Source organism: Phacochoerus africanus, chromosome 15 (assembly GCF_016906955.1).
Source record: "Phacochoerus africanus isolate WHEZ1 chromosome 15, ROS_Pafr_v1, whole genome shotgun sequence".
Lineage (NCBI taxonomy): Eukaryota > Metazoa > Chordata > Mammalia > Artiodactyla > Suidae > Phacochoerus > Phacochoerus africanus.
Genome location: NC_062558.1, coordinates 76,962,591 through 76,986,160, shown reverse-complemented (window position 1 = coordinate 76,986,160; position 23,570 = coordinate 76,962,591). Strand labels below are relative to the sequence as shown.

The window sequence follows — 23,570 nt, the reverse complement described above, 5'->3', positions numbered from 1 at the left end:
TTTATTTTACCTTAATCTATTTTATTCACTGATTCTTCGTTCTTTATGTAGATCCAAGTTTCTGATCCATATAATTTCCTTTTCTCTGAAGAGTTTTAGCATATCTTTCATGGCAGGTCTGCTGGCCACAAATTCCTTCTATTTTTGTTTGACTAAGGAAGTCTTTACTTTTCCTTCACCTCTGAAAGATAGTTCCATTGGATACAGACTTCTAGGTTGGTTGTTTGTGTCTTTCAAAACTTTAAATATTTCTTTCACTACTCTCTTCCTGCTTGCATGGTTTCTAAAGGGAGGTCCGATGTAATTCTCATCCTTATTCCTCTCTAGGAAAGGTGTGTTTTTCTCTGCCTTCTTTTAAGGTTTTCTCTTTCTATTTGGTTTCTGTACTTTGAATTTGATATACCTAGGTACAGATTTTTTTTTTTTGTATTTTTTTATGCTTGGTATTCTCTGAGCTTCCTGGATCTCTCATTAATTTGGTGAAATTTGTAGCCATTATGACCCCAAATATTTCTTTAGCTCCTTTCTCACTTCTTCTAGTGGTTCTATTATACCTTTTGTAATTTTTCCACAGTTCTTGGATATTCACTTGTGATTTTTTCATTTTTTTCCCCTTTCTATTTCAGTTTGGGAAGTTTTTGTTTTGTTTTGTTTTTGCTGAGGGTCCACTTTATATATTTTTTATATAATGATTTTTATTTTTATTTTTTTATTTTTTTATTTTTTTGTCTTTTTTGCTATTTCTTGGGCCACTCCCGAGGCAGATGGAGGTTCCCAGGCTAGGGGTCCAAGCGGAGCTGTAGCCACCGGCCTACGCCAGAGCCAGAGCAACACAGGATCTGAGCCGCATCTGCAACCTACACCACAGCTCGCGGCAACGCCGGATCCTTAACCCACTGAGCAAGGCCAGGGATTGAACCCACAACCTCATGGCTCCTAGTTGGATTTGTTAACCACTGCGCCACGACAGGAACTCCATGATTTTTATTTTTTTCCGTTATAGCTGGTTTACAGTGTTCTGTCAATTTTCTGCTCTACAACGTGGTGACCCAGTTACACATACATGTATACTTTCTTTTTTCTCACATTATCATGCTCTGTTGTAAGTTACCAGACATAGTTCCCAGTGCTACACAGCAGGATCTCATTGCTAATCCATTCCAAGGGCAATAGTCTGCACCTATTAACCCCAAGTACCCCATCCATCCCACTCCCTCCCCCTCCCCCTTGGCAACCACAGGTCTATTCTCCAAGTCCATGATTTTCTTTTGTGTGGAAAGGTTCATTTGTGGCTTATATTAGATACCAGATATAAGTGATATCATATGGTATTTGTCTTTCTGACTTCACTCAGTATGAGAGTCTCTAGTTTCATCCATGTTGCTGCAAATGGCATTATTTTGTTCTTTTTATGGCTGAGTAGTATTCCAGTGTATACACACACACACACACACACACATGCACATACACACCTTCCTAATCCAATCATCTGTTGATGGACATTTGGGTTGTTTCCATGTCTTTGCTGTTGTGAATAGTGCTGCAGTGAACATACGGGTACATGTGTCTTTTTCAAGGAAAGTTTTGTCTGGATATACGCCCAAGAGTGAGATTGCTGGGTCATATGGTAGTTCTATGTATGGATTTCTAAGGTACCTCCATACTGTTCTCCATAGTGGTTGTACCAGTTATATTCCCACCAACAGTGCAGGAGGGTTCCATTTTCCCCACAGGCCCTCCAGCACTTGTTATTCATGGACTTATTAATGATGGCCATTCTGACAGGTGTGAGGTAGTATCTTGTGGTAGTTTCGATTTGCATTTCTCTACTAATCAGAAATGTTGAGCATTTTTTCATGTGCTTGTTGGCCATCTGTGTATCTTCTTTGTGGAAATGTCTATTCAGGTCTTTTGCCCATTTTTCAATTGAGTTGTTGGCTTTTTTGCTGTTGAGTGGTATAAGCTGTTTGTATATTTTAGAGATTAAGCCCTTGTCAGTTGCATCATTTGAAACTATTTTCTCCCATTCTGTAAGTTGTCTTTTTGGTTTCCTTTGCTGTGCAAAAGCTTGTCCATCTGATTAGGTCCCATTGGTTTATTTTTGCTTTTATTTCTGTTGCTTTGGGAGACTGACCTGAGAAAACATTTGTCAGGTTGATGTCAGAGAATGTTTTGCCTATGTTCTCTTCCAGGAGTTTGATGGTGTCTTGTCTTATGTTTAAGTCTTTCAGCCATTTTGAGTTTATTTTTGTGCACGGGGTGAGGGTGTGTTCTAGTTTCATTGATTTACTTGTGTCTGTCCAGGTTTCCCAGCAATACTTACTGAAAAGACTGTCTTTTTCCCATTTTATGTTCTTGCCTCCTTTGTCAAAGATTAATTGACCATAGGTGTCTGGGTTTATTTCTGGTTCTCTATTCTGTTCCATTTGTCTGTCTGTCTGGTTTGGTACCAGTACCACACTGTCTTGATTACTCTGGCTTTGTAATATTGCCTGAAGTCTGGGAGAGTTATGCTTCCGGCGTGGTTTTTGTTCCTTAGGATTGCTTTGGCAATTCTGGGTCTTTTGTGGCTCCATATAAATTTTTGGATTGTTTGTTCTAGTTCTGTGAAAAATGTTGTGGGTAAGTTGGTAGGGATTGCATTGAATCTGTAGATTGCTTTGGGTAGTATGACCATCTTTATGATATTAATTTTTCCAACCCAGGAGCATGGAATATCTTTCCACTTCTTTGAATCCTCATTAATTTCCTTGATTAATGTGTTATAGTTCTCAGAATATAAGTCTTTTACCTCCTTGGTCAGGTGTATTCCCAGGTATTTGATTTTTTAGGATGCAATTATAAAAGGTATTGTATTTTTGTATTCCTTTTCTAATATTTCATTGTTAGTATACAGAAATGCAACCAATTTCTGAATGTTAATCTTGTATCCTGCTACTTTGCTGAATTTGTTGATCAGTTCAAGTAGTTTTTGTGTGGGTCCTTGGGGTTTTCTATATACAGTATCATGTCATCTGCACACAGTGACAGTTTTACCTCTTCTCTTCTGATTTGGATACCCTTTATTTCTTTTGTTTGTCTGATTGCTGTGGCTAGGACTTTCAATACTCTGTTGAATAACAGTGGTGAGAGTGGGCATCCTTGTCTTGTTCTAGATTTTAGTGGAAAGGCTTTCAGTTTTTCTCCATTGAGTATTATATTTGCTGTGGGTTGTCATAAATGACTTTTATTATGTTAAGGTATGTTCCCTCTATACCCACTTTGGTAAGCATTTTTATCCTGAATGGATGTTGGACTTTGTCAGATGCTTATTCTGCATCTATTGAGAGGATCATGCGGTTTTTGACTTTTTGTTAATGTGGTGTATGACATTCATTGATTTGCATATGTTGAACCATCCTTGTGAATCTGGGATGAATCCCACCTGGTCGTGGTGTATGACTTTTTTTTTTTTTGGCTTTTTTGCCTTTTCTAGGGCCTCTCCCATGGCATATGGAGGTTCCCAGGCTAGGGGTCTAATCAGAGCTGTAGCTGCCAGACTATTGCCAGAGCCAGAGCCATAGCATCTCAGGATCTGAGCCACATCTGCAACCTACACCACAGCTCATGGCAACACCAGATCCTTAACCCACCGAGCAAGGCCAGTGATCGAACCCACAACCTCATGGTTCCTAGTCAGAATTTTTAACCACTGAGCCACGATGGGAACTCCTGTATGATCTTTTTTATATGTTGTTGGATTCGGTTGGCTAAAATTTTGTTGAGAATTTTTGTGTCTATATTCATCAAAGATATTGGAGTATAGTTTTCTTTCTTTTTTTTTTTTTTGTCTTTTGTCTTTGTTGTTGTTGTTGTTGTTGCTATTTCTTGGGCCGCTCCCGCGGCATATGGAGGTTCCCAGGCTAGGGGTCGAATCGGAGCTGTAGCCACCGGCCTACGCCAGAGCCACAGCAACTCGGGATCCGAGCCGCGTCTGCAACCTACACCACAGCTCACGGCAATGCCGGATTGTTAACCCACTGAGCAAGGGCAGGGACCGAACCCGTAACCTCATGGTTCCCAGGCGGATTCGTTAACCACTGAGCCACGACGGGAACTCCCAGTTTTCTTTTTTGATGGTATCTTTGTCTGGTTTTGGAATTAGGGTGATAGTGGCATCATTGAATGTCTTTGGGAGTGTTCCTCTTCTTTAACCTTTTGAAAAAGTTTAAGGAGGATAGGTATAAGTTCTTCTTTGAATGTTTGGTAGAATTCACCTGTGAAGCCATCTGGTCCTGGACTTTTATTTGTAGGGAGTGTTTTTATGACATATTCAATTTTATTTCTAGTGATTGGTCTGCTCAGTTGATCTATTTCTTCTTGATTCAGTTTTGGCAGGCTGTAAGTCTCTAGAGAGTCGTCCATTTCTTCTAGGTTGTCAAATTTGTTAGCATACAGTTGTTCATGGTATTCTCTCATGGTTTTTTTGTATTTCCATAGAATCTGTTGTGACTTCTTCTTTTTAATTTCTTATTTATTTATTTTGTCTTTTGTCTATTGATGGCAGCACCCTCAGCATATGGAAGTTCCCAGGCTAGGGATCTAATTGGAGCTATTGCTGCCAACCTATGGCAGAGCTATAGCAATGCCAAATCCAAGCTGTGTCTGCAGCCTACAGACATAGCAATGCAGGATCCTCAACCCACTGAGTGAGGCCGGGGATCAAACCTGCAACCTCATGGTTCCTAGTCAGATTTGTTTCTGATGTGCCATGATGGGAACTCCATCATTTCTTATTTTGTTTATTTGGGCTTTTTTTCTCATCTTCTTGGTAAGTCTAGCCAGAGGTTTGTCAATTTTGTTTACCATTTTGGGAAATTTTTATTAGTATACTTGATGCTCACTAATTCTTTCCTCAGTGATGTCCACTCTGTTGATAAGTCCTTCAAATGAACTGTTAATTTTTATTTATTTTTATTTATTTATTTATTTATTTTTGTCTTTTTGCCATTTCTTGGGCCGCTCCCGTGGCATATGGAGGTTCCCAGGCTAAGGGTCTAATCGGAGCCATAGCCGCTGGCCTACGCCAGAGCCACAGCAACGCAGGATCTGAGCTGTGTCTGCAACCTACACCACAACTCACAGCAACGTCGGGTCCTTAACCCACTAAGCAAGGCCAGGGATCGAACCTACAACCTCGTGGTTCCTAGTCAGATTGGTTAACCACTGCGCCACGATGGGAACTCCGAATTGTTCATTTTTAATCAATGTGTTTGATTTCTAACATTTCCTTTTGATTTTCTTAGCATTTCCATCCTTCTGCTTACATTATCATCTTTTATTGCACATTGTCTGGTTTTTTCCATTAGGGTCCTTAACATATTAATCATAGTTATTTTAAATTTTCTATTGATAATTTCAAAACCTTTATCATATCTGAGTCTACTTCATATGCTAGCTTTGTCTCTTCAGACTGTGTTTTTTCTTGCCTTTTATCATTCTTTGTAGGTTTTTTTTTTTTTGTCTTTTTAAGGCCGCACCCACCACATATTTGAAGTTTTTAGGCTAGGGGTCCAATTGTTTTGCAGCCTTTCTGTTATAATCCACTGTTATACTGGACTCCTGTTGATGTGGTGATAAGGTGATGGGGAAGGGAAGTGTTCTATAATCCTGTGACTAGATCTCACTATTTATTTATTTATTTATTTATTTTTTAGGGCCGCACCCATGGCATATGGAGAGTCCCAGGCTAGGGGTATAATCAGAGCTGTAGCCACTGGCCTACACCACAGCCACATGGGATCCGAGCTGGGTCTGTGACCAACACCACAGCTCATGGCAACGCTGAATCCTTAACCCACTGAGCGAGGCCAGGGATCGAACCCTCAACCTCATGGTTCCTAGTCAGATTCGTTAACCACTGCACCACGGCGGGAACTCCAGATCTCACTATTTAAATAGATTTCAGTCCCTAGGTTGTGACTTCATAAGTGTGTAATAGTATTTTTTTCTCCTCTTGTCATTTGAGACAGAAAGCCTAGATTGGTATGGAGTTGTCTAATTACCTTTCCCCTGGGTCGGATAAAACTCCTGTGAAGTAGTTTCCCTTAAAGAGCACGTGTTTGTTATGGAGAACATTCTGTACATATTTTGAAATGGTTACCTTTTTCTTCTTCCTGCCTCAGGGTATGTTTCACCTGTCTTCATTGGGAGAATCTGATGGGTTCCTTGATTTAAAACTCAAGAAAGTGTGGTGACCGCCTAAGATTGGACAGCTAGGAGTTTTTAACTCTCTGGCTAGATCCCGCTCATCCTCCAGCAATTTGTCAAAATTGCCATTAAAGTATTTCTACCAGTTATTGACTCTAGCGGTTTCCTATAAGCTGAGGAATACTTCCCTTTGACCTAAATTATACTAACTCTGTTTTTGCGTGTCATGCTAATGGGCTGATTTTTGATTTGCAGTTTTCAGAAGCGAATTGCTGACTGCCGATTTTGGCCTGTAGAGATCACAAGAGTTCCTTTGACTACTGCACCCAAAGGGAAAGGTGCTAAATTTGAAAAGGTGAATTTGTTCACTTAAGAATATTTATAAGAGAAATGCTAGGTCAGACCCAACCTGTTATCCTGCTTCTAATTCTGATCCCAAAAGAAAATGTGAACTGATGTGGCTACTCCCTAAGGTGACCAGCTCATCCTGATTTGCTGAATAGTTTCCCGGTTTTAGTGCTGAAAGTCTTATGTTCCAGGAAACTCCCTTCTCCCTGGCACATCAGGATGACGAGTCACCCTAGTTCCCTATTTGTACGCTAAAAATTATTTAGGCTTTACTTTGCTGTACAGCAGAAATTGACAGAACATTGTAAATAAAATATAATTAAAAATTAAAAAATGTGTTTAGGCTTTATTCTAAGATATCCTATTTCCCTTTACCCCTTTATTATAGGTAAAACTACACAAGATAGCCTTTTAATAGGTCAAAAGAAGTTAAATACTGGCAATATAATTCAACCTAATACATCTTCCTGAATTTTAGACTTAACCTACTTAAAATGTTTTAGCCTATTAGAGTAATAGGATTCATAGATGCAGTACTATTTTGAAAAGATATAGCTTTAATGAGCCTAGAACAAGGCTTGTATTTTTTTGTTCATGATAAAAGTAAATTTAATTGTGCATGTGACTGTGTTTCCATTTTAAACTGCTGACTATGCCAACAATTGCTTTGTATCATGCTGAAGAAGAAAACCGCAGGAAATAGGCCAAGAAAGACCCACTGCAAGAGATTGTTTTTTTTAATTGAGATATATTTGATGTACAATATTATTAGTTATAGGTGTACCACATAATGATTTGACACTTGCATACATTATGCATTGTTCACTATGATAAATCTAATAACCATCTGTCCCCATACATAGTAATTATAATATTATTGACTGCATTCCATACCCTATATATTTCTTTGACTTATTCATTATGTAACTGATGGTTTGTACCTCTTAATCCCCTTTACCTGTTTCTCTTACCCTTTCAATCCCTATTCCCTTCTAGCAACCACCAATTTTTCTTTGTACCTATGAATCTGATTTTATTTTTTTATTTTTTATTTTTAGTTTTTGCTTTTTAGGGCTGCACCTGTGGCCTAAGGAAATTCCTAGACTAGAGGTCTAATTGGAGCTGCAGCTGCTGGCATATGCCACAGTCACAGCAACGTGGGATCTGCGCTGCATCTGCGACCTACACCATAGCTCACAGTAATGCCAGATCTTTGACCCACTGAGTGAAGCCAGGGGATCAAATCTGTGACTTCATGGATGCTGGTTGGATTTGTTGTCGAGCCACAGCTGGAACTCCTGTTTTGTTTTTTTAAAGTTCCATGTATAAGTGAGAAGATATGGTATTTGCCTTTTTCTAACTTATTTCACGAGCATAATATCCTCTGGATCCATCCATGTTGTCACAAATGGCAATATTTCATTTTTTATGGATGAGTCATATTCCTGTGTGTGTGTGTGTGTATGTGTGTATGTGTGTGTATATGACATCTTTATCCGTGTGTGTGTGTGTATACAACATCTTCTTTATCCATTATCTTTTGATGGACACTTAGGTTGCTGCTTTATCTATTTTAAATAATGCTACAATGAACATTGTAGTGCATATGTCTTTTCAAATTCATGTTTTTGTATTCTTTGGGTAAATACCCTCAAATGGAATTGCTAGATCACATGGCAGTTCTACTTTTAATTTTTTGGTAGACCCTCCATGGTGTTTTTCATTAGTGGCTCACCAGTTTATAATCCCACCAATAGCACATGAGGGTTCCCTTTTCTCCACATCCTTACTAATGCTAATCTGTTTTCTCTTTGATGATAGCCATCCTTATTATCCTTATTTACATCAAATAAGTGTAAAGTGCTATTTCATTGTGGTTTTTATTTGCATTTCCTTGATTATTAGGGCTGTTGAGCAGGTTTTCATGTGTCTGTTAGCCATCCGTATGCCTTCTTTGGAAAAATGTCTATTCAGGTCTTCTGCTTGTTTTTAAATTAGGTTGTTTGGATTTTTATTTTTGATGTTGTGGTATAGGAGTTCTTTGTGTATTTTGGATATTAACTTTTTATTGGATATGTAGTTTGCAAATATTTTCTCCCATTTAGGAAGTGGATTTTTCACTTTCTTGATGGTTTCTTTTACTTTCAAAAACTTTTTTCTTTCTTTTAAGGCCATACCTGCAGTATATGGAAGTTCCTGAGCCAAGGGGTGAGTCAGAGCTACAGCTGCAGGTCTATGCCACAGTCACAGCAACAATGGACTGAAGCCACATCTGAGACCTACACCACAGCTTGGGCGATGCTGGATCCTTAGTTGACTGAATGAGGCCAGGGACTGAACCCACATCCTCATGAAGACTATGTCAGATTCTTAACCCACTGAGCCACAAGAGGAACTCCTGCAAAAACTTTTAGATTGATGGAGTCCCACTTGTTTATTTTTGCCTTATTTTATTTTTTGCCCCGCTCACAGCATGCAGGAGTTCCTGAGCCAGAAACTTCTGGCCATGCCAGATTCTTAACCACTAGGCCATCAGGGAGCTTTTATTTTTGCTTTTGTTTCCCTTGCCTGAGGAGACATAGCCAAAAAAATATAACTGTCAAAGAGCAGACTGCTTATGTTTTTTTTTCTTTTCTTTTCTTTTTTTTTTTTTTTGGTCTTTTTAGGGCTGCACCTGAAACATTTGAAAGTTCCCAGCCTAGGGGTTGATTTGCGGCAGCAGCTGCCCACAGCAACCATACCCACAGCAACATGGGATCCAAGCTGCATCTGCAACCTACACCACAGCTCATGGCAACACTGGATCCTTAAGCCACTGAGCAAGGTCAGGGATCAAACCCACGTCCTCATGGATACTAGTTGGGTTCATTACTGCTGAGCCACAACAGGAACTCCATGCCTGTGTTTTCTTCTGGGTGTTTTATGGTTTCATATCTTACACTTAAGTCTTTAACCCATTGTGAGGTTATTTTTGTATATGGCATGAGAAGGTAGTCTAGTTTGATTCTTTTGCATGTCCTGCTTTTCCAATAGCATTTATTGAAGAGGCTGTATTTTTCCATTGTATATTCTTGCCTCCTTTGTCATAGCTTAATTTACCATACAACTATGGGCTTATTTCTTTGCTCTCTATTCTGGTCATTGATCTATGTGTATTTTTTGTTGTCAGTACCACACTGTTTTAATTACTCCAGCTTTGTAGTATAGTTGAAATCAGGAAGCATGGTATCTCCAGCTTTATTCTTCTTTCTCAAGATTGTTTTGGCTGTTCAGGGTTTTTTTTTGTTGTTGTTGTTCTATACACATTTTGGAATGATTTGCTTTAGTTCTGTGGAAAATGCCTTTGGTATTTTGATAGGGATTACACTGAATGTTTAGATTGCCTTGGGCAGTATGGTTATTTGAACAGTATTAAATCTTTCAATCCATAAGCATAGTATAACTTTCCATTTGTGTCAGCTTCAGTTTCTTTCCTCAGTGTCTTGTAGTTTTCAGAATACAAATCTTTTACCACCATGGTTAGATTTATCCCTAGGTATTTTATCCTTTCTGATGCATTTGTAAATGGAGTTGTTTTCTTAATTTCTCTTTTTAATAATTCATTGTAAGTCTATAGAAATGCAAGAGATTTCTGTATATTAATTTTGTATCCTGAAAATTTACTGAATTCATTTATTCTGGTAGTTTTTGGATGATGTTTTTAGGGTTTTCTATATATAATATGTCATCTGCAAACAGTGACAGTTGTATGTCTTCCTTCCTCATTTGAATTACTTTTATTTCTTTTAGTTGTCTGATTGCTGTGGTTAAGACTTCTAATACTATGTTGAATAAAAGTAGTAAGAGTAGGCATTCTTGTCTTGTTCCCAACCTTAGAGGAAAGGCTTTCTATAGTTCACCTTTGAGTATGATGCCGGCTTTATGTTTGTCGTATGTGTTGAGATATATTCCCTCTGGACCCACTTTGTCAAAAGTTTTTATCATCAATGGATGTTGAAATTTGTCAAATGCTTTTTCTACATCTGTTGAGTTGATCATATGATTTTTATTTTTCAATTTGTTAATGTAGTAGATCACATTGATTTGCAGATATTAACCCATTCTTGCATCCCTCAGATAAATCCCACTTGATCATGGTGTATGATTCTTTTCATGTATTATTGAATTCCATTTGCTAATATTTTGTTGAGGATTTTGGCATTTATGTTCGTCAGGGATATTGGCTTATAATTCTCTTCTCTTGTAATATCTTTGTCTGGTTTTGGTATCAGGTTGATATTGGCCTTGTAGAAAAGGTTTGGAAGCATTCTTTCCTCTTCAGTTTTTTGGAACAGTTTAAGAGGGTTAGGTGTTAACTATTCTTTAAATGTTTTGTGAAATCCACCTGTGAAGCCATCTGGTATTAGACTTTTGTTGGTTGGGAGTTTTTTAAATTGCCGATTTAATTTCATTACTGGTTATTGGTCTGTTCATATTTTCTACTTTGTCCTGTCAATCTTGGGAGATTGTACATTTCTAGGAATTTATTAATTTGTTCTAGGTTGTCCATTTTATTAGTGTTTAACTTTTCATAATATGTTCTTTGTAGTTTTACTTTTGCATGTCTGATCTTTTCTGCTTACTTATAAACTCCTTTATAGTAGAGATTCTGTCATAGACTGCTTTTTATCTTCCATAGTACCTAATATGATTCATGGCATATGATAGATTCTTTTGCTATTATATTACCAAGAACTTAAATTATTTTGATTTTTTTTTTTTTAATGGCTGTACCCATGGCATATGTAAGGTCCCAGGTCCAGGGATCAAATCCAAGCTGTAGCTGTGACCTATGCCACAGCTGTGGCAACACCAGATCCTTTAATCTACTGCACTGGGCCAGGGATCAAACCCATGCCTCTACAGTGACCTGAGCCCCTGCAGTCAGATTCTTAACCTATTACACTACAGCAGGAATTCCTATTTTGCTGACTTTTAAATTAAGCTTTTTTGGTGTGTAATAAAAATACTACCATGTAAACAGTTTTCCCTTTGTAATATATAATATGCATTGGCTAACATTCCTTAGGTTTCCAAAACAAGATAATGTTATCACATGAAGATAGGACTTTTAATCTAATTTGTAATTAGTATAATCAGCAAAATCAAAGACATTACTTTTACCCTGTGGAAATTAAATGCTTTCTTTCACCACATTGATTTTTTTCCTTATAAAAGTTTTGGGTTTTTCCTTATAAAAAAATATAGCCATTAAATATTATGTTAAAATATATTTACTGGCATGTTCTTCATGAGAATTTGTAATTAGAATTTAGATGAAATTAGGGATGGCAAGTACATGACAGAAGATTGTCATTCATACTGCTTCATCCATAGAAGATATTACTGATCAATTAAAACATTTTCTTGGAGTTCCCATCGTAGTGCAGCAGAAACAAATCTGACTAGGAACCATGAGGTTGTGGGTTCAATTCCTGGCCTTGCTCAGTGGGTTAAGGATCCGGTGTTGCCGTGAGTTGTGGTGTAGGTCACAGACGTGACTCGGATCTGGAGTTGCTGTGGCTGTGGTGTAGGCCAGCAGCTGTAGCTCTGATTGGACCCCTACCCTGGGAACCTCTGTATGCTGAGGGTGTAGCCCCCAAAAGCAAACAAACAAACAAACAAACAAGCAATTCTCTCCTTTTGAACCCAGATGAAGACACAGGATCTCTCTCAAAACAGTAGTCTAAAACACCTCCACTAACTGATTAGAATTTAAACATAAGTTAAATCCTGTTTATTATCACTGATCCAGATGATTTGTAAGGCCCCTTTCATTCATATAAATGTGTGAACTAAAGCTAAAGCCACAATTTTTTATTTCTTTTAAGCTTTTATTTTTGTCGTTATTATTAGTATTTTTTTGTTTTGTTTTTGTTTTGCAAAGCTTCACTTTTTCCAAAGAAGCAATCTGGTAAAATTGACTTTTTGGTCAGTTATAATGTATATACATTATTAATTAATTAGAGTATGCTTTGATTCAACTACTGTCCTTACTGTTCATTAACACTGTTAATATGCATTATCTCAGTGATCATGGTGTTATTATTATTTTTTTCTTTTTAGGGCAACACCTGCAGCATATAGAAGTTCCCAGGTTGGGGTTGAATCAGAGATGCAGATGCTGGCCTGTGCCACAGCCACAGCAATGCGGGATCTGAGCCACATCTTTGACCTGCACTGCAGCTAGCAGCAATGCCGGATCCTTAACCTACTGAGCAAGGCCAGGGATCAAACCCACATCGTCATGGATACTTGTCGGGTTCTTAACCTACTGAGCCACAATAGGAACTCCTGATCATTATTAAATCCATTTTGAACGTAAATGAGTGGAGACCCAAGATGTCTGTGTAAATGGCCCAAGTCAACTAGCATAGATGGTTCCTAAACTGAAGACTTTTAACTGTCGAGTCAGGGCTCCATATCTTATGCTACAATACATTATATCACTAACAGCTCTCTGTTTTTATTCCTTTAGACTGATGATGAAGGTCAGCCTTCATTTCATGGTGTGGCTTATGTTAATATGGTGCCATTGCTGTATCCAGGTGTGAAGAGGATTCGGGGAGCTTTTCATGTTTACCCTTACCTAAATAGTACAGTCTATGAAAAAGTAAGAAAAATTTGTATAGAAGGTATCAATCTAATTTATCCTTTATATATGCATTTACTTCCATCTTCAGCACACATAGCTCTGCAATTGATATTTGGAACCAGCTGCTATACTGGGATGTTAAATAAAGAGCCTTGAAATTTTCTGTTCTTAAACCTTAAAAACTTTAGGATAAAGTTTTTTTTTCTATCCTGAAAAGCCAAAAACTGGAAACAATCCAAATATCTATCATCAGGTGAAGAGAAAAACAAATTATGTGTTATATCCATACAGTGAAATACCATTAGCAATAAAAAGGAATGAGGTATTAATACATGCAATGTGGATTAATATCAAATGCATTATGATAAATGAGAGAAATCAGACAAGAGAATATACACTGTATGATGCCAGTGAAATACAGTTTTAGGAAAGTAGCGGCTAAAGCAGATCAGTGGTTGCTTGGGAACAAAGATAGAGGGGGGAAAAGGTATTACAAAAGAAATGTGAGGAAAGTTTTAGGAATAACGGAAACATTGGTTATTCTGACTGTGGTAATTGTTTTACATGTGTGTACTATCATATGTCAAATTTGGAAAAAAAAAACAAGAAATCCCCCAAACTGATCAAATTATATACTTTAAACATGTAGCTTATTATACAGGCATACCTCATTTTATTGCGCTTTGCTTTATCACACGTCACAGATGATGCAATTTTTTACAAATTGAAGGTTTGTGGCAACCCTACAGTGAGAAAATCTGTGGGTGCTATATTTCCCATAGCATTTGCTTCCTTTTCATCTGTGTGTCACATTTCACTTATTCTTCTTACACTGTGTCAAATATTTTCATTATTGTTATATTTGTTACGGTTATCTGTGATCTGTGTTATTACTATTGTAATTGTTTTGACGTGTGTGTGTGTGTGTCTTTTCTAGGGTTGCACTTGTGGCATATGGAGGTTCCCAGGCTAGGGGTCTAATCGGAGCTGCAGCTGCTGGCCTATGCCACAGCAACAGCAATGGGGTATCTGAGCCTCGTCTTTGACCTACACCACAGCTCATGGCAATGCTGTATCCTTAACACACTGAGCAAAGCCAGGGATTGAACCCACAACCTCATGGTTCCTAGTTGGATTTGTTAACCACTAAGCCATGACGGGAACTCCCAGTTTCGACATTTTTTAAAACAATAAAGTATTATTTTTTTTAAATTTAGGGCCATACTGTGGCATATGGAGGTTCCCAGTTTGGGGTCAAATCGGAGCTGCAGCTGCTGGCCCACACTGGGGCCAATAGCAATGCCAGTTCCGAGCTATGTCTGCTACCTACACTGCAACTCATGGCAACATCATATCCTTAAGCCACTGAGCGGGGCCAGGGATCGAACCCGCAATACTAGTCGGGTTCATTACCACTGAGCCACAATGGGAACTCCTCAATAAAATATTTTTAAAGTAAGATCTGTATTTGTCTTTTAAGCCATAATGTTACTGTATACTTAATAGATTACATTATGGTGTATATATGACTTTTGTTTTGCTTTATTTTTTTTTCTTTTTAGGGCCTCATGTGCAGCATATGAAAGTTCCCAGGCTAGAATTGGAGCCGTAGCTACCGGCCTACACCACAGCCACAGCAATGCCGGATCCTTAACCCACTGTGTGAGGCCAGGGATCAAACCTGCATCCTCAGGGATACTAGTTGGATTTGATTCCACTGTGCCACAATGAGAACTCCTGTATACATAACTTTTATATGTACTAGGAAACTAAAAATTTTATGACTTTCTTTATTGAGGTTGTCTGGAACCAAACCCACAATATCTCTGAGTTAACCTGTATTTCAATTTTACATCAGTAAAATTGGATACAAATTGTTTTGCATAATGAAAGAAGTCTATTGTGTTAAGTATGCAAAAAGTGAAATCTGTATACTAGTTCATGAGCTATAATTTTTTTTCAATTTTTAGATGCTAAAATGTTAAGATCATCTGTGTATACATGCATTATATTATTTAAGCAAAAAATCAATTTAAACATGTTGTTTCTTAAGAGAAAGTGAGGCTTTGTAAAATATCACAGTAATAATAACAAAGACATTACTATTTCATCACTATTAGGACATCTATTTCTCAATAACAGAGTCATGAAAGACTCATCATCTCTTAGAAAACCTACTGAATAATAAACTCTACATAAGTATCCTTTGAATCAGAAATCAAACTTATAGGGATTTATCTGAGGTAAATAATTTAATAGGATTAAAAACTTCATATTCATGAAAACTTTTGAGGATCAATAATAGCATGACCAAAAGTAAGATTAAATGTCTAATAATAGAGAAAGTCTTAGTAATTATTATAATAAAAATGATGGAATATACATCCATTGAAAAGATAATCATTAATGCTTTGTAGATAATCAAATGGAAAAAAAGTGAAAATTTTACTTATAGCATAGATCATGATAAATTCCAAGTGATTTTATTAAAATAAGTTAAATGTGAAGAATATAAAATAGATGTAGCTCTTAATTAAATATATGAATTAAGGAAAGGCTTCCTGTGCTTGAAAGCAATGAAAGATGTAAAAGATTTAGATTACCAAAAAATGAAAATCTTCTACACATAGAAGAAACCATCATAAAAAAATTTACAGTGTAACTGAAGAATTGGAGGGAGTTCCCGCCGTGGCGCAGTGGAACTCCCAGACATAATTTTTTAATACATTATTTCTTCTCTATCTCTCTTTTCTCCTAGGACTCTCATTACAATAAGTTGGTTGCTCACTACTGAGAGCTCCATCTCAGCCAGCAATACCATCAGGCATGGGTCCTTCACCCACTGCTCCAAGCTGTGTGAGCAGCAAAGTCTCTAGTCCTCACAGCCCATCCTGCCCTAGAAGAATCACTGCATTGATTAAGCTAAAGTAGAGCAGGGGGAGGGTGAGGGGGCTTAGCTGAGTTAGGTAAGAATGCCTCAAACTCTAGTTTTTCATGCAGTAATACTTCTCAGTTTGTTGATGTTTTTGGTCAATTAGCAGAGTGATGAAATGGCATTTTGTCAATTTGTCCAGCTTTATAATTGCTTTTAGGGGGAGAAAATTTGACAACCCCTTCACTCAGACATAGCCAAAAATGTTTCCTCCCCAGTATTTTCAGAGGCAGAAATAATGTATTAAAAAATTATGTCTGGGAGTTCCCTGGTGGCACAGCAAGTTAAGGATCCAGCATTGTCACTGCTGTGGCTTGGGTCACTGCTGTGGCATGGGTTTGATCCCTGGCCCAGGAACTTCCACGTGCTGTGAATGTGGCCAGATAAAGTCTGAAAATGTTGCTTGATTGACGAAGACATTAATCTACATATCCTAGAAGTATAGAGAATTCCAAGTAGGAAGCATATGGAGATCTACCATATACATATTACAGTGAACTATTGAAAGAAAAAGAGAAAATTACGAGTTGAATAGGAAAAAAACAACCATCACTTAAAAAGGAGCATCAGAATGCTAACAACTGATTTTTCATGTGAAACACTGGAATCCAGAAGGCGGAAAAAAACATCTGAGTGGCTGTCTACTTTAGACAAAATAGACTTATAAGATGAGCAATATTACTAAAGATATAGAATGGCATGTCATAATGATTAAAGGGTCAATTAATCAGGAATATAGGATTTATAAATTATGAATTGTTATAGGTAGTGTATAAATTATAGATGTATACACACCTAACAACAACCTCATAATACACGAAGCCAAACCCAAGAGAATTGAAAGGGGTAATAGACAATTTGACATATATTTAAAAATTTCAATATCCACTCAGTATTTGGTGGGACAACTACATAAAAAATCTGTGTTAAACATAAATTTACCATAAAACCCAGCAAATCATTCTTAGGAACCTACCCAAGAGAACTGAAAACCTGCATTACACAAGCCTGTATGTAAATTTTGATAACTTTATTCATAATAGCTAACTCACAACAATTCAAATGTCCACAACTGGTGAATCAATGCACAAATGGTAGCATATATATACAAGGGAATACTATTTAGCAATAAAAAGTAATGAACTATAATTAATGTAACATGCCAAAATCATTGAGTTCTCACTACACTTTAAATGGGTGAATTATGTGAAATTTTAATTATATCTTATAAAACTGTTTAAAAGAAGAATAAGCTATTGATACATGCTGTAACATGAATAAGCCTCAAAAACATTGTGCTAAGTGAAAGAAGACAGACACAAATGATTACGTATTGTTCAATACCACTTACGTGAAATATTCTCATTTCCAGAGATGTTAAACTTTGAAAAAGTTGTAGCCCTAGAAAAGACAAAAAAGACAAAAAAAAAGAAAGAAAAAGAAAAAGTTGCATCTTAGAATATATGAAATATAGTAATTATGGTAGAGGTGATAGAACTGCGAGTGATATTTAGTATTTACAGTTTTTTCTTTAGTATTGTTGGATTGTCATTTAGCAAGTTTGTAGAGGTGTAACTGACATAATAAACTGCATATATTAAAATGTACAATTTAAAACTTTTGACATAGGTTTACAGCTGTGAAACTATGAAGATGATGAAAATGTACATTGTCATCACCTGTTATTCTTCACTCCCACCTCTGTTTATTACTCCCCCCCACTTTTTTTGGTCTCATTTCTTTTACTCAGGATTAATTATATTAGGTGCAGCCATGTTGTTTAATTTCAAAATTATTTTAAGGAGTTCCCGTCGTGGCTCAGTGGTAGCAAACCTGACTAGTATCCATGAGGATGCAGGTTTGATCCCTGGCCTTACCTAGTGGGTTAAGGATCAGCATTGTTGTTAGCTGTGGTGTAGGTCCCAGACATGGCTCGGATCCCATGTGGCTGTGGTGTAGGCCAGCATCTGTAGCTCCAATTCGACTCCTAGCCTGGGAACTTGCATATGCTGCGGGTGCAGCCCTAAAAAGACAAAAAAATAAATAAAAATTATTTTAAGATTCTTTTCCAGTCATTTGTCTATAGTTTGAATATTCCCATATGGAGTTTTTACTTTGAACTTTAAACTTGCCCTATTCTTCTAGTTATAATTGATAGGCCAATTTGAAATTATGTGTCAAAGTTTAAAAGCTTTCTGGTAACAAGTTATGAGATACCAAATCAAGCCAGTTTGAAAGTTCTCATTAATTAAAAAAAATAGAGTAGACAACTAATTTTCTGTGATGGTTTCACCTGTTCAACATGTACAGCAAGGCCACAAAATTTTTCACTTCTGTCTTTGACCCTATAGTGTTGAAACTATCCAGAAAACTAAGTGGTGTTAAAGAAAAATGTGGGCTTTTTTAAAGTTTGGCTCATTTACCCTTGATTCATTGCATGTTTTATTTCTTTTTTTTCAGACCAAGTGTTTATTTAGCTTGTTCCGAGATCCTGGCCATAATTTGATTCAGAATAATAAAACAGGAGGAATTAATTCTCCACTGTCCAAACCAGTTATTTCTAAGAACCTGAAAGAAGATAAAGTGGTCAAAGAAAAGGATATAGAAGGAAAGCTTAGGCCCGGGGAAATGGTAGGTTGTTGCGAAGGTAATGATTTTGCTAGTTTATTACCTTCCAGAGGCTTGCACTCATTTCTTATTTGGTGAACTGCCTCAGTTTAGTTTGTATTTTGCTGCAACATGATGCTTTCTTGCCCCTGCCATTGTGAATACCATTAAGGATTCAATTTTTGAGGTATGTTTATTTTCTTTCAGCAAGCACCTAGTATAAAATCTCAGAGCTCAGATACCCCTTTGGAAGTTGAACCTTCTCTGTGCAACAATCCAGAAGGACAGGTAACTATGCATAAAGAGTTGGAAATTCATCAGTCTTTTACTGAGCAATATCATGTAGAGTGGAAAATGCTCATTATCTGAGTAATCATTCCATATTTGCCATGATTAGTTTATGACCTTAGGTAAATTTCTTTGTCTCGTTAAGACTTTCTAAAAGGAATGGGTACCAGATTAAATTTAAGGTCCTTTCCAGTATTGAACACTTATGTCCTTTATTAATTATACTATATTAAGCACTGTGAGAGATGCAAAGAGACATCATCTGCAGCATTTATTCATTTGCCCTCAGGACACTCAACACGGTGGGCAAAACAGACTGGTACATAACTAACTATATTACGGAATCTTGCTATACTAGAGGCATACATGAGAGTTCTCTGTGGGCTCAGAGGAATCAGATGAGGCAGTCACAGAAAGCTTCAGGAAGAGGTGACATCAGAGCTAACTAGTGAAAGTTGAAAGAACCCTTTGCCAGATGAAGATGGAAGGAGAGGAATTTCAGGGCCAGAGAATAGCTTGAGTCAAGGTGGCCAAAGAAGGTAGCAGAATCTAGGGTAAATCAATTAATTGTGTATGATTTAGAGAAATGAAAGGAATGGTTCTAGAAGGATGTGAGAAAGAAGACAGAAGCTGAGTTGTGTTGTAGAAAGATTTGAAAGACTTGCTAAAAAGTTTGGGCTTCCTTCTGTAGGTAATGAGGGACTCTTAAGCCTTATCTTGGAGACTAACATGAAAGGTTTTTAAGTCATATAGAAATAAGACCTCATGAATGTTTCAGGCAATACTCTTGCAAGGATATGGAAAAAAGAGATTGAAATCATGGTAGGGGCCTTTGGATGTCAGTTTATAGTTTTGGTTTGTTTTTTTTAATGGCTGTACCATATATGGAAGTTCCTGGGCCAGAGATTGAATCCGAGCCACAGCTGTGACCTACACCAGAGCTGCAGGAATACGGGATCCTTTAACCCACTGTGTTTGGGTGGGGAGTGGACCCGTGCCTCTGCAGGTACCCAAGCTTCTGCAGTGGGATTCTTAACCCACTGTAACACAGTGGGAACTCCTATAGGTTGGTTTTTTGTTTTTTGTTTTTTGTTTGTTTTTTTTTTTTGTAGTACAAATGAGTGTCGATGGCAGTTTAATTTAGGGAAGGGGTTGTAGCAAAGAAAATCAGAAACCTGAAGAAGCAAGGAATGAAATTAGAAAGATTCAGGGTGTTGAGGAAGAAAAGTTAAATATAATTTAGGTTTCATCCCTTACTTTCTGGAAATGGATGACAAAATCATTAGGAGAAAAGTCAAAATAGGGAGTTTGCTTTGTGGTGCAGTGGAGATGAATCTGACTGGTATCCATGAGGATGTGGGTTCGATCCCTGGCCTCACTTAGTGGGTCGGGGATCTGGTGTTGCCCCAAGCTGTGGTGGAGGTTGCAGATGTTTGGATTCTGCATTGCTGTGGCGTAGGCAGGCAGCTGTAGCTCTTATTGGACCCCCAGCCTGGGAGCTTCTATCTGCCTCAGGTGCAGCCCTAAAAAATGTCAAAATAGAGGTTGATATAGGGCAAATGTTAATATAGGGCAAATGATAAGTTCACTTCTGGACATGTATTTAGGATGCTGGCAAAAATCTGGGTTGGAAAGTTCCCATTGTGGCTCAGCAGGTTACAAACCTGACTAGTATTCATGAGGATGTGGGGTCGATCCCTGGCCTCGATCAGTGGGTTAAGGATCCGGCATTGCCATGAGCTGTGGTGTAGGTCGCAAGGGCTCAGATCTCATGTTGCTGTGCCTGCAGCGTAGGCCAGCAGCTATAGCTCTAATTCGACTTCCGTATGCTGCACGTGCGACCCTAAAGAGAAAAAAAAATATCTTAATAGAAATGTCCATCATGGAGTTCCCGTTGTGGTGCAGTGGCTAATGAATCCGACTAGGAACCATGAGGTTGCGGGTTTGATCCCTGGCCTTGCTCAGTGGGTTAATGATCCCGCGTTGCCATGAGCTGTGGTGTAGGTCACAGACGTGGCTCAGATCCCACGTTGCTGTGGCTCTGGTGTAGGCTGACGGCTGCAGCTCCAATTCGACCCCTAGCCTGGGAACCTCCATATGCCGCGGGAGCAGCCCAAGAATGGCAAAAAGACAAAAAAAAAAAAAAAAAAAAGGAAAGAAAGAAAGAAAAAGAAAAAGAAAAAAAGAAATGTCCATCAGGTTGAAGTTGATAAATAGTGCTTAGGAGGATGTGAGTGGGAATGTCAGAAGGTTATGAAGAGAGTATTTCTGCAAGGCTTATGAAAGAAGTTTGGTGGAAGAAAGAATGGCATTCACTCGAAACAGTTCTAAGAACAGTATTGAACAAGTTAGAAACAAGGCTGGGGTGGAAGTTTGCAAGAGTAAAATTGTAAACCTTTTTCTGCAAGAGATAACCACTGTTGCTATTTTTCTTTCCAGTTATTTTTCTATGTAAAAAATTTTTTTAATAGTTAAGGTTACACCATGTATACAGTTATATAGGCAATTTTCTCACATATTATGAGCATTATATTACTAAAATTTTTCATAAATATCTGTTTTTCTGGAAAGAATAAATGAGAGAAAAATGTCTTTACAGCAATATGTAGAAGCAGGAACATACATTGTGTTGGAGATTCAGCTGGACAAAGCCTTGGTTCCAAAGAGAATGCCGGAGGAGCTAGCCAGAAGGTGTGTGGCAGTAGTTCTCATACTTGATTTGCAAAACAGTTTAGGTATAATTTACAGGAAGTCATTTTGTCCAATACATGTAATTTTTCTTGGGCTAATCAGCAGTTTTCTGGGTTTTTTGGTCACATGAAATTTCTTTTTTTGTTAAAGTATAGTTGATTCACAATGTTGTGCCATTTTCTGTTGTACAGCAAAGTAACCCAGTCATACATATATATATATATATATATATATATATATATATACACTCTTTTTCTCAGATGTTTTATCCCCATCATGTTCTATCCTGAGAGACTGGACACAGTTCCCTCTGCTATCCAGTAGGACCTCATTGCTCATCCATTCTAAATGTAATGATTTGTGTCTACTAACCCCAAACTCTCAGTCCACCCACTTCCCTACTCCTTGGCAACCACAAGTCTGTTCTCTGTGTCTGTTTCTATTAAGCTGTAGATAGGTTCATTTTTGCCATATTTTAGATTCCACATATAGGTGATATCATATGGTATTTGTCTTTCTCTTTCTAAATTACTTCACTTAATATGAGAATCTCTAGTTGCATCTATATTGCTGTAAATGGCAGTATCTTGTTTTTAATAAAATGTTTATTTTTTTCCATTATAGCTGGTTTAGTGTTCTGTCAATTTTGTACTGTACAGCTTCCTTCCTTCTACTACCTTTAGGTTTAGTTTGCTCTCCTTTTCTAGTTCTTTTTTTTTTTTTTGTCTTTTGTTGCTGTTGTTGTTGTTGCTATTTCTTGGGCCACACCCGAGGCATATGGAGGTTCCCAGGCCAGGGGTCGAATTGGAGCTGTAGCCACCGGCCTACTCCAGAGCCACAGCAACGCGGGATCCGAGCCGCGTCTGCAACCTACACCACAGCTCACAGCAACGCCGGATCGTTAACCCACTGAGCAAGGGCAGGGATCGAACCCGCAACCTCATGGTTCCTACTTGGATTCGTTAACCACTGCGCCACAACGGGAACTCCTCCTTTTCTAGTTCTTTAAGGTATATAGTTAGGTTATTGATTTGCAATCCGTCTTTTCTTTTTTTCTTTGGCTGCACCCGCAGCATGTGGAAGTTTCCAAGCTGGGGATTGAACCCAAGCCACAGCAGTAACAATGCCGGATCCCCAACTGCTAGGCCACCAGAGAACTCAGCAATCTTTTTTTTTTTTTTTTTTTTAAGGGCTGCACTCATAGCACATGGAAATTCCCAGGCTAGGGTCGAATCAGAGTGGCAATTGCCAGCCTACACCACAGCCACAGCAACCCCAGATCTGAGCTGCATCTGTGACCTGCACCACAGCTCACAGCAACCCCAGACCCTTAACCCACTGAGCAAGGCCATGCATCAAACCCGTGTCCCCATGGATACTATTCGGGTTCGTTACCGCTGAGCCATGATGGGAACTCCCTTTCTTTTTTTTACTGTATTCATTTATATATGTAAAGTTTCCTCTGAGCACTTCTTTCTCTGCATCCCATAAGTTTTGGTATGTTGTATTTTTTTGTTTTCATTAATCTCAAGTTATTTTTTAATTCCTCTTATGATTTCTTCTTTGGCCAATTGGTTGCTTAAAAGTGTGTTGCTTGGAGTTCCCATTGTGAATCAGCAGGTTAAGGACCCATTGTGTCTCTGTGAAGATGCAGGTTTGATCCTTGGCCTCATTCACAGTCAGTTAAGCATCTGGTGTTGCCCTAAACTGTAATGAAGGGAAGGTCGAAGATGCAGCTTGGATCCAGTGTTGCTGTGGTGTAGTCTTCAGCTGCAGCTCCAATTTGACACCTGGCGCAGGAACTGTGCCATATGCTGCAGGTGCAGCTGTAAAAAGAAAAAATAATAAAAAATAAAATAAAAGTGATTGCTTAATTGCCAC

At 38.0% G+C, this 23,570-nt stretch overlaps 1 protein-coding gene across 2 annotated transcripts in view; it reads left to right on the top strand.

Moving 5' to 3' along the window:
• Window positions 1-23,570, top strand: part of CFAP70 (cilia and flagella associated protein 70) — a 109,806-nt gene that overhangs the window by 41,190 nt on the left and 45,046 nt on the right. For both annotated transcript variants that reach the window (XM_047761719.1, XM_047761718.1), the window contains exons 9-13: window positions 6,445-6,544; window positions 13,055-13,189; window positions 18,564-18,734; window positions 18,918-18,998; window positions 21,598-21,689. In XM_047761719.1, coding sequence (XP_047617675.1) covers window positions 6,445-6,544; window positions 13,055-13,189; window positions 18,564-18,734; window positions 18,918-18,998; window positions 21,598-21,689 — 579 coding nt within the window. The remainder of the gene's footprint in view (window positions 1-6,444; window positions 6,545-13,054; window positions 13,190-18,563; window positions 18,735-18,917; window positions 18,999-21,597; window positions 21,690-23,570) is intronic.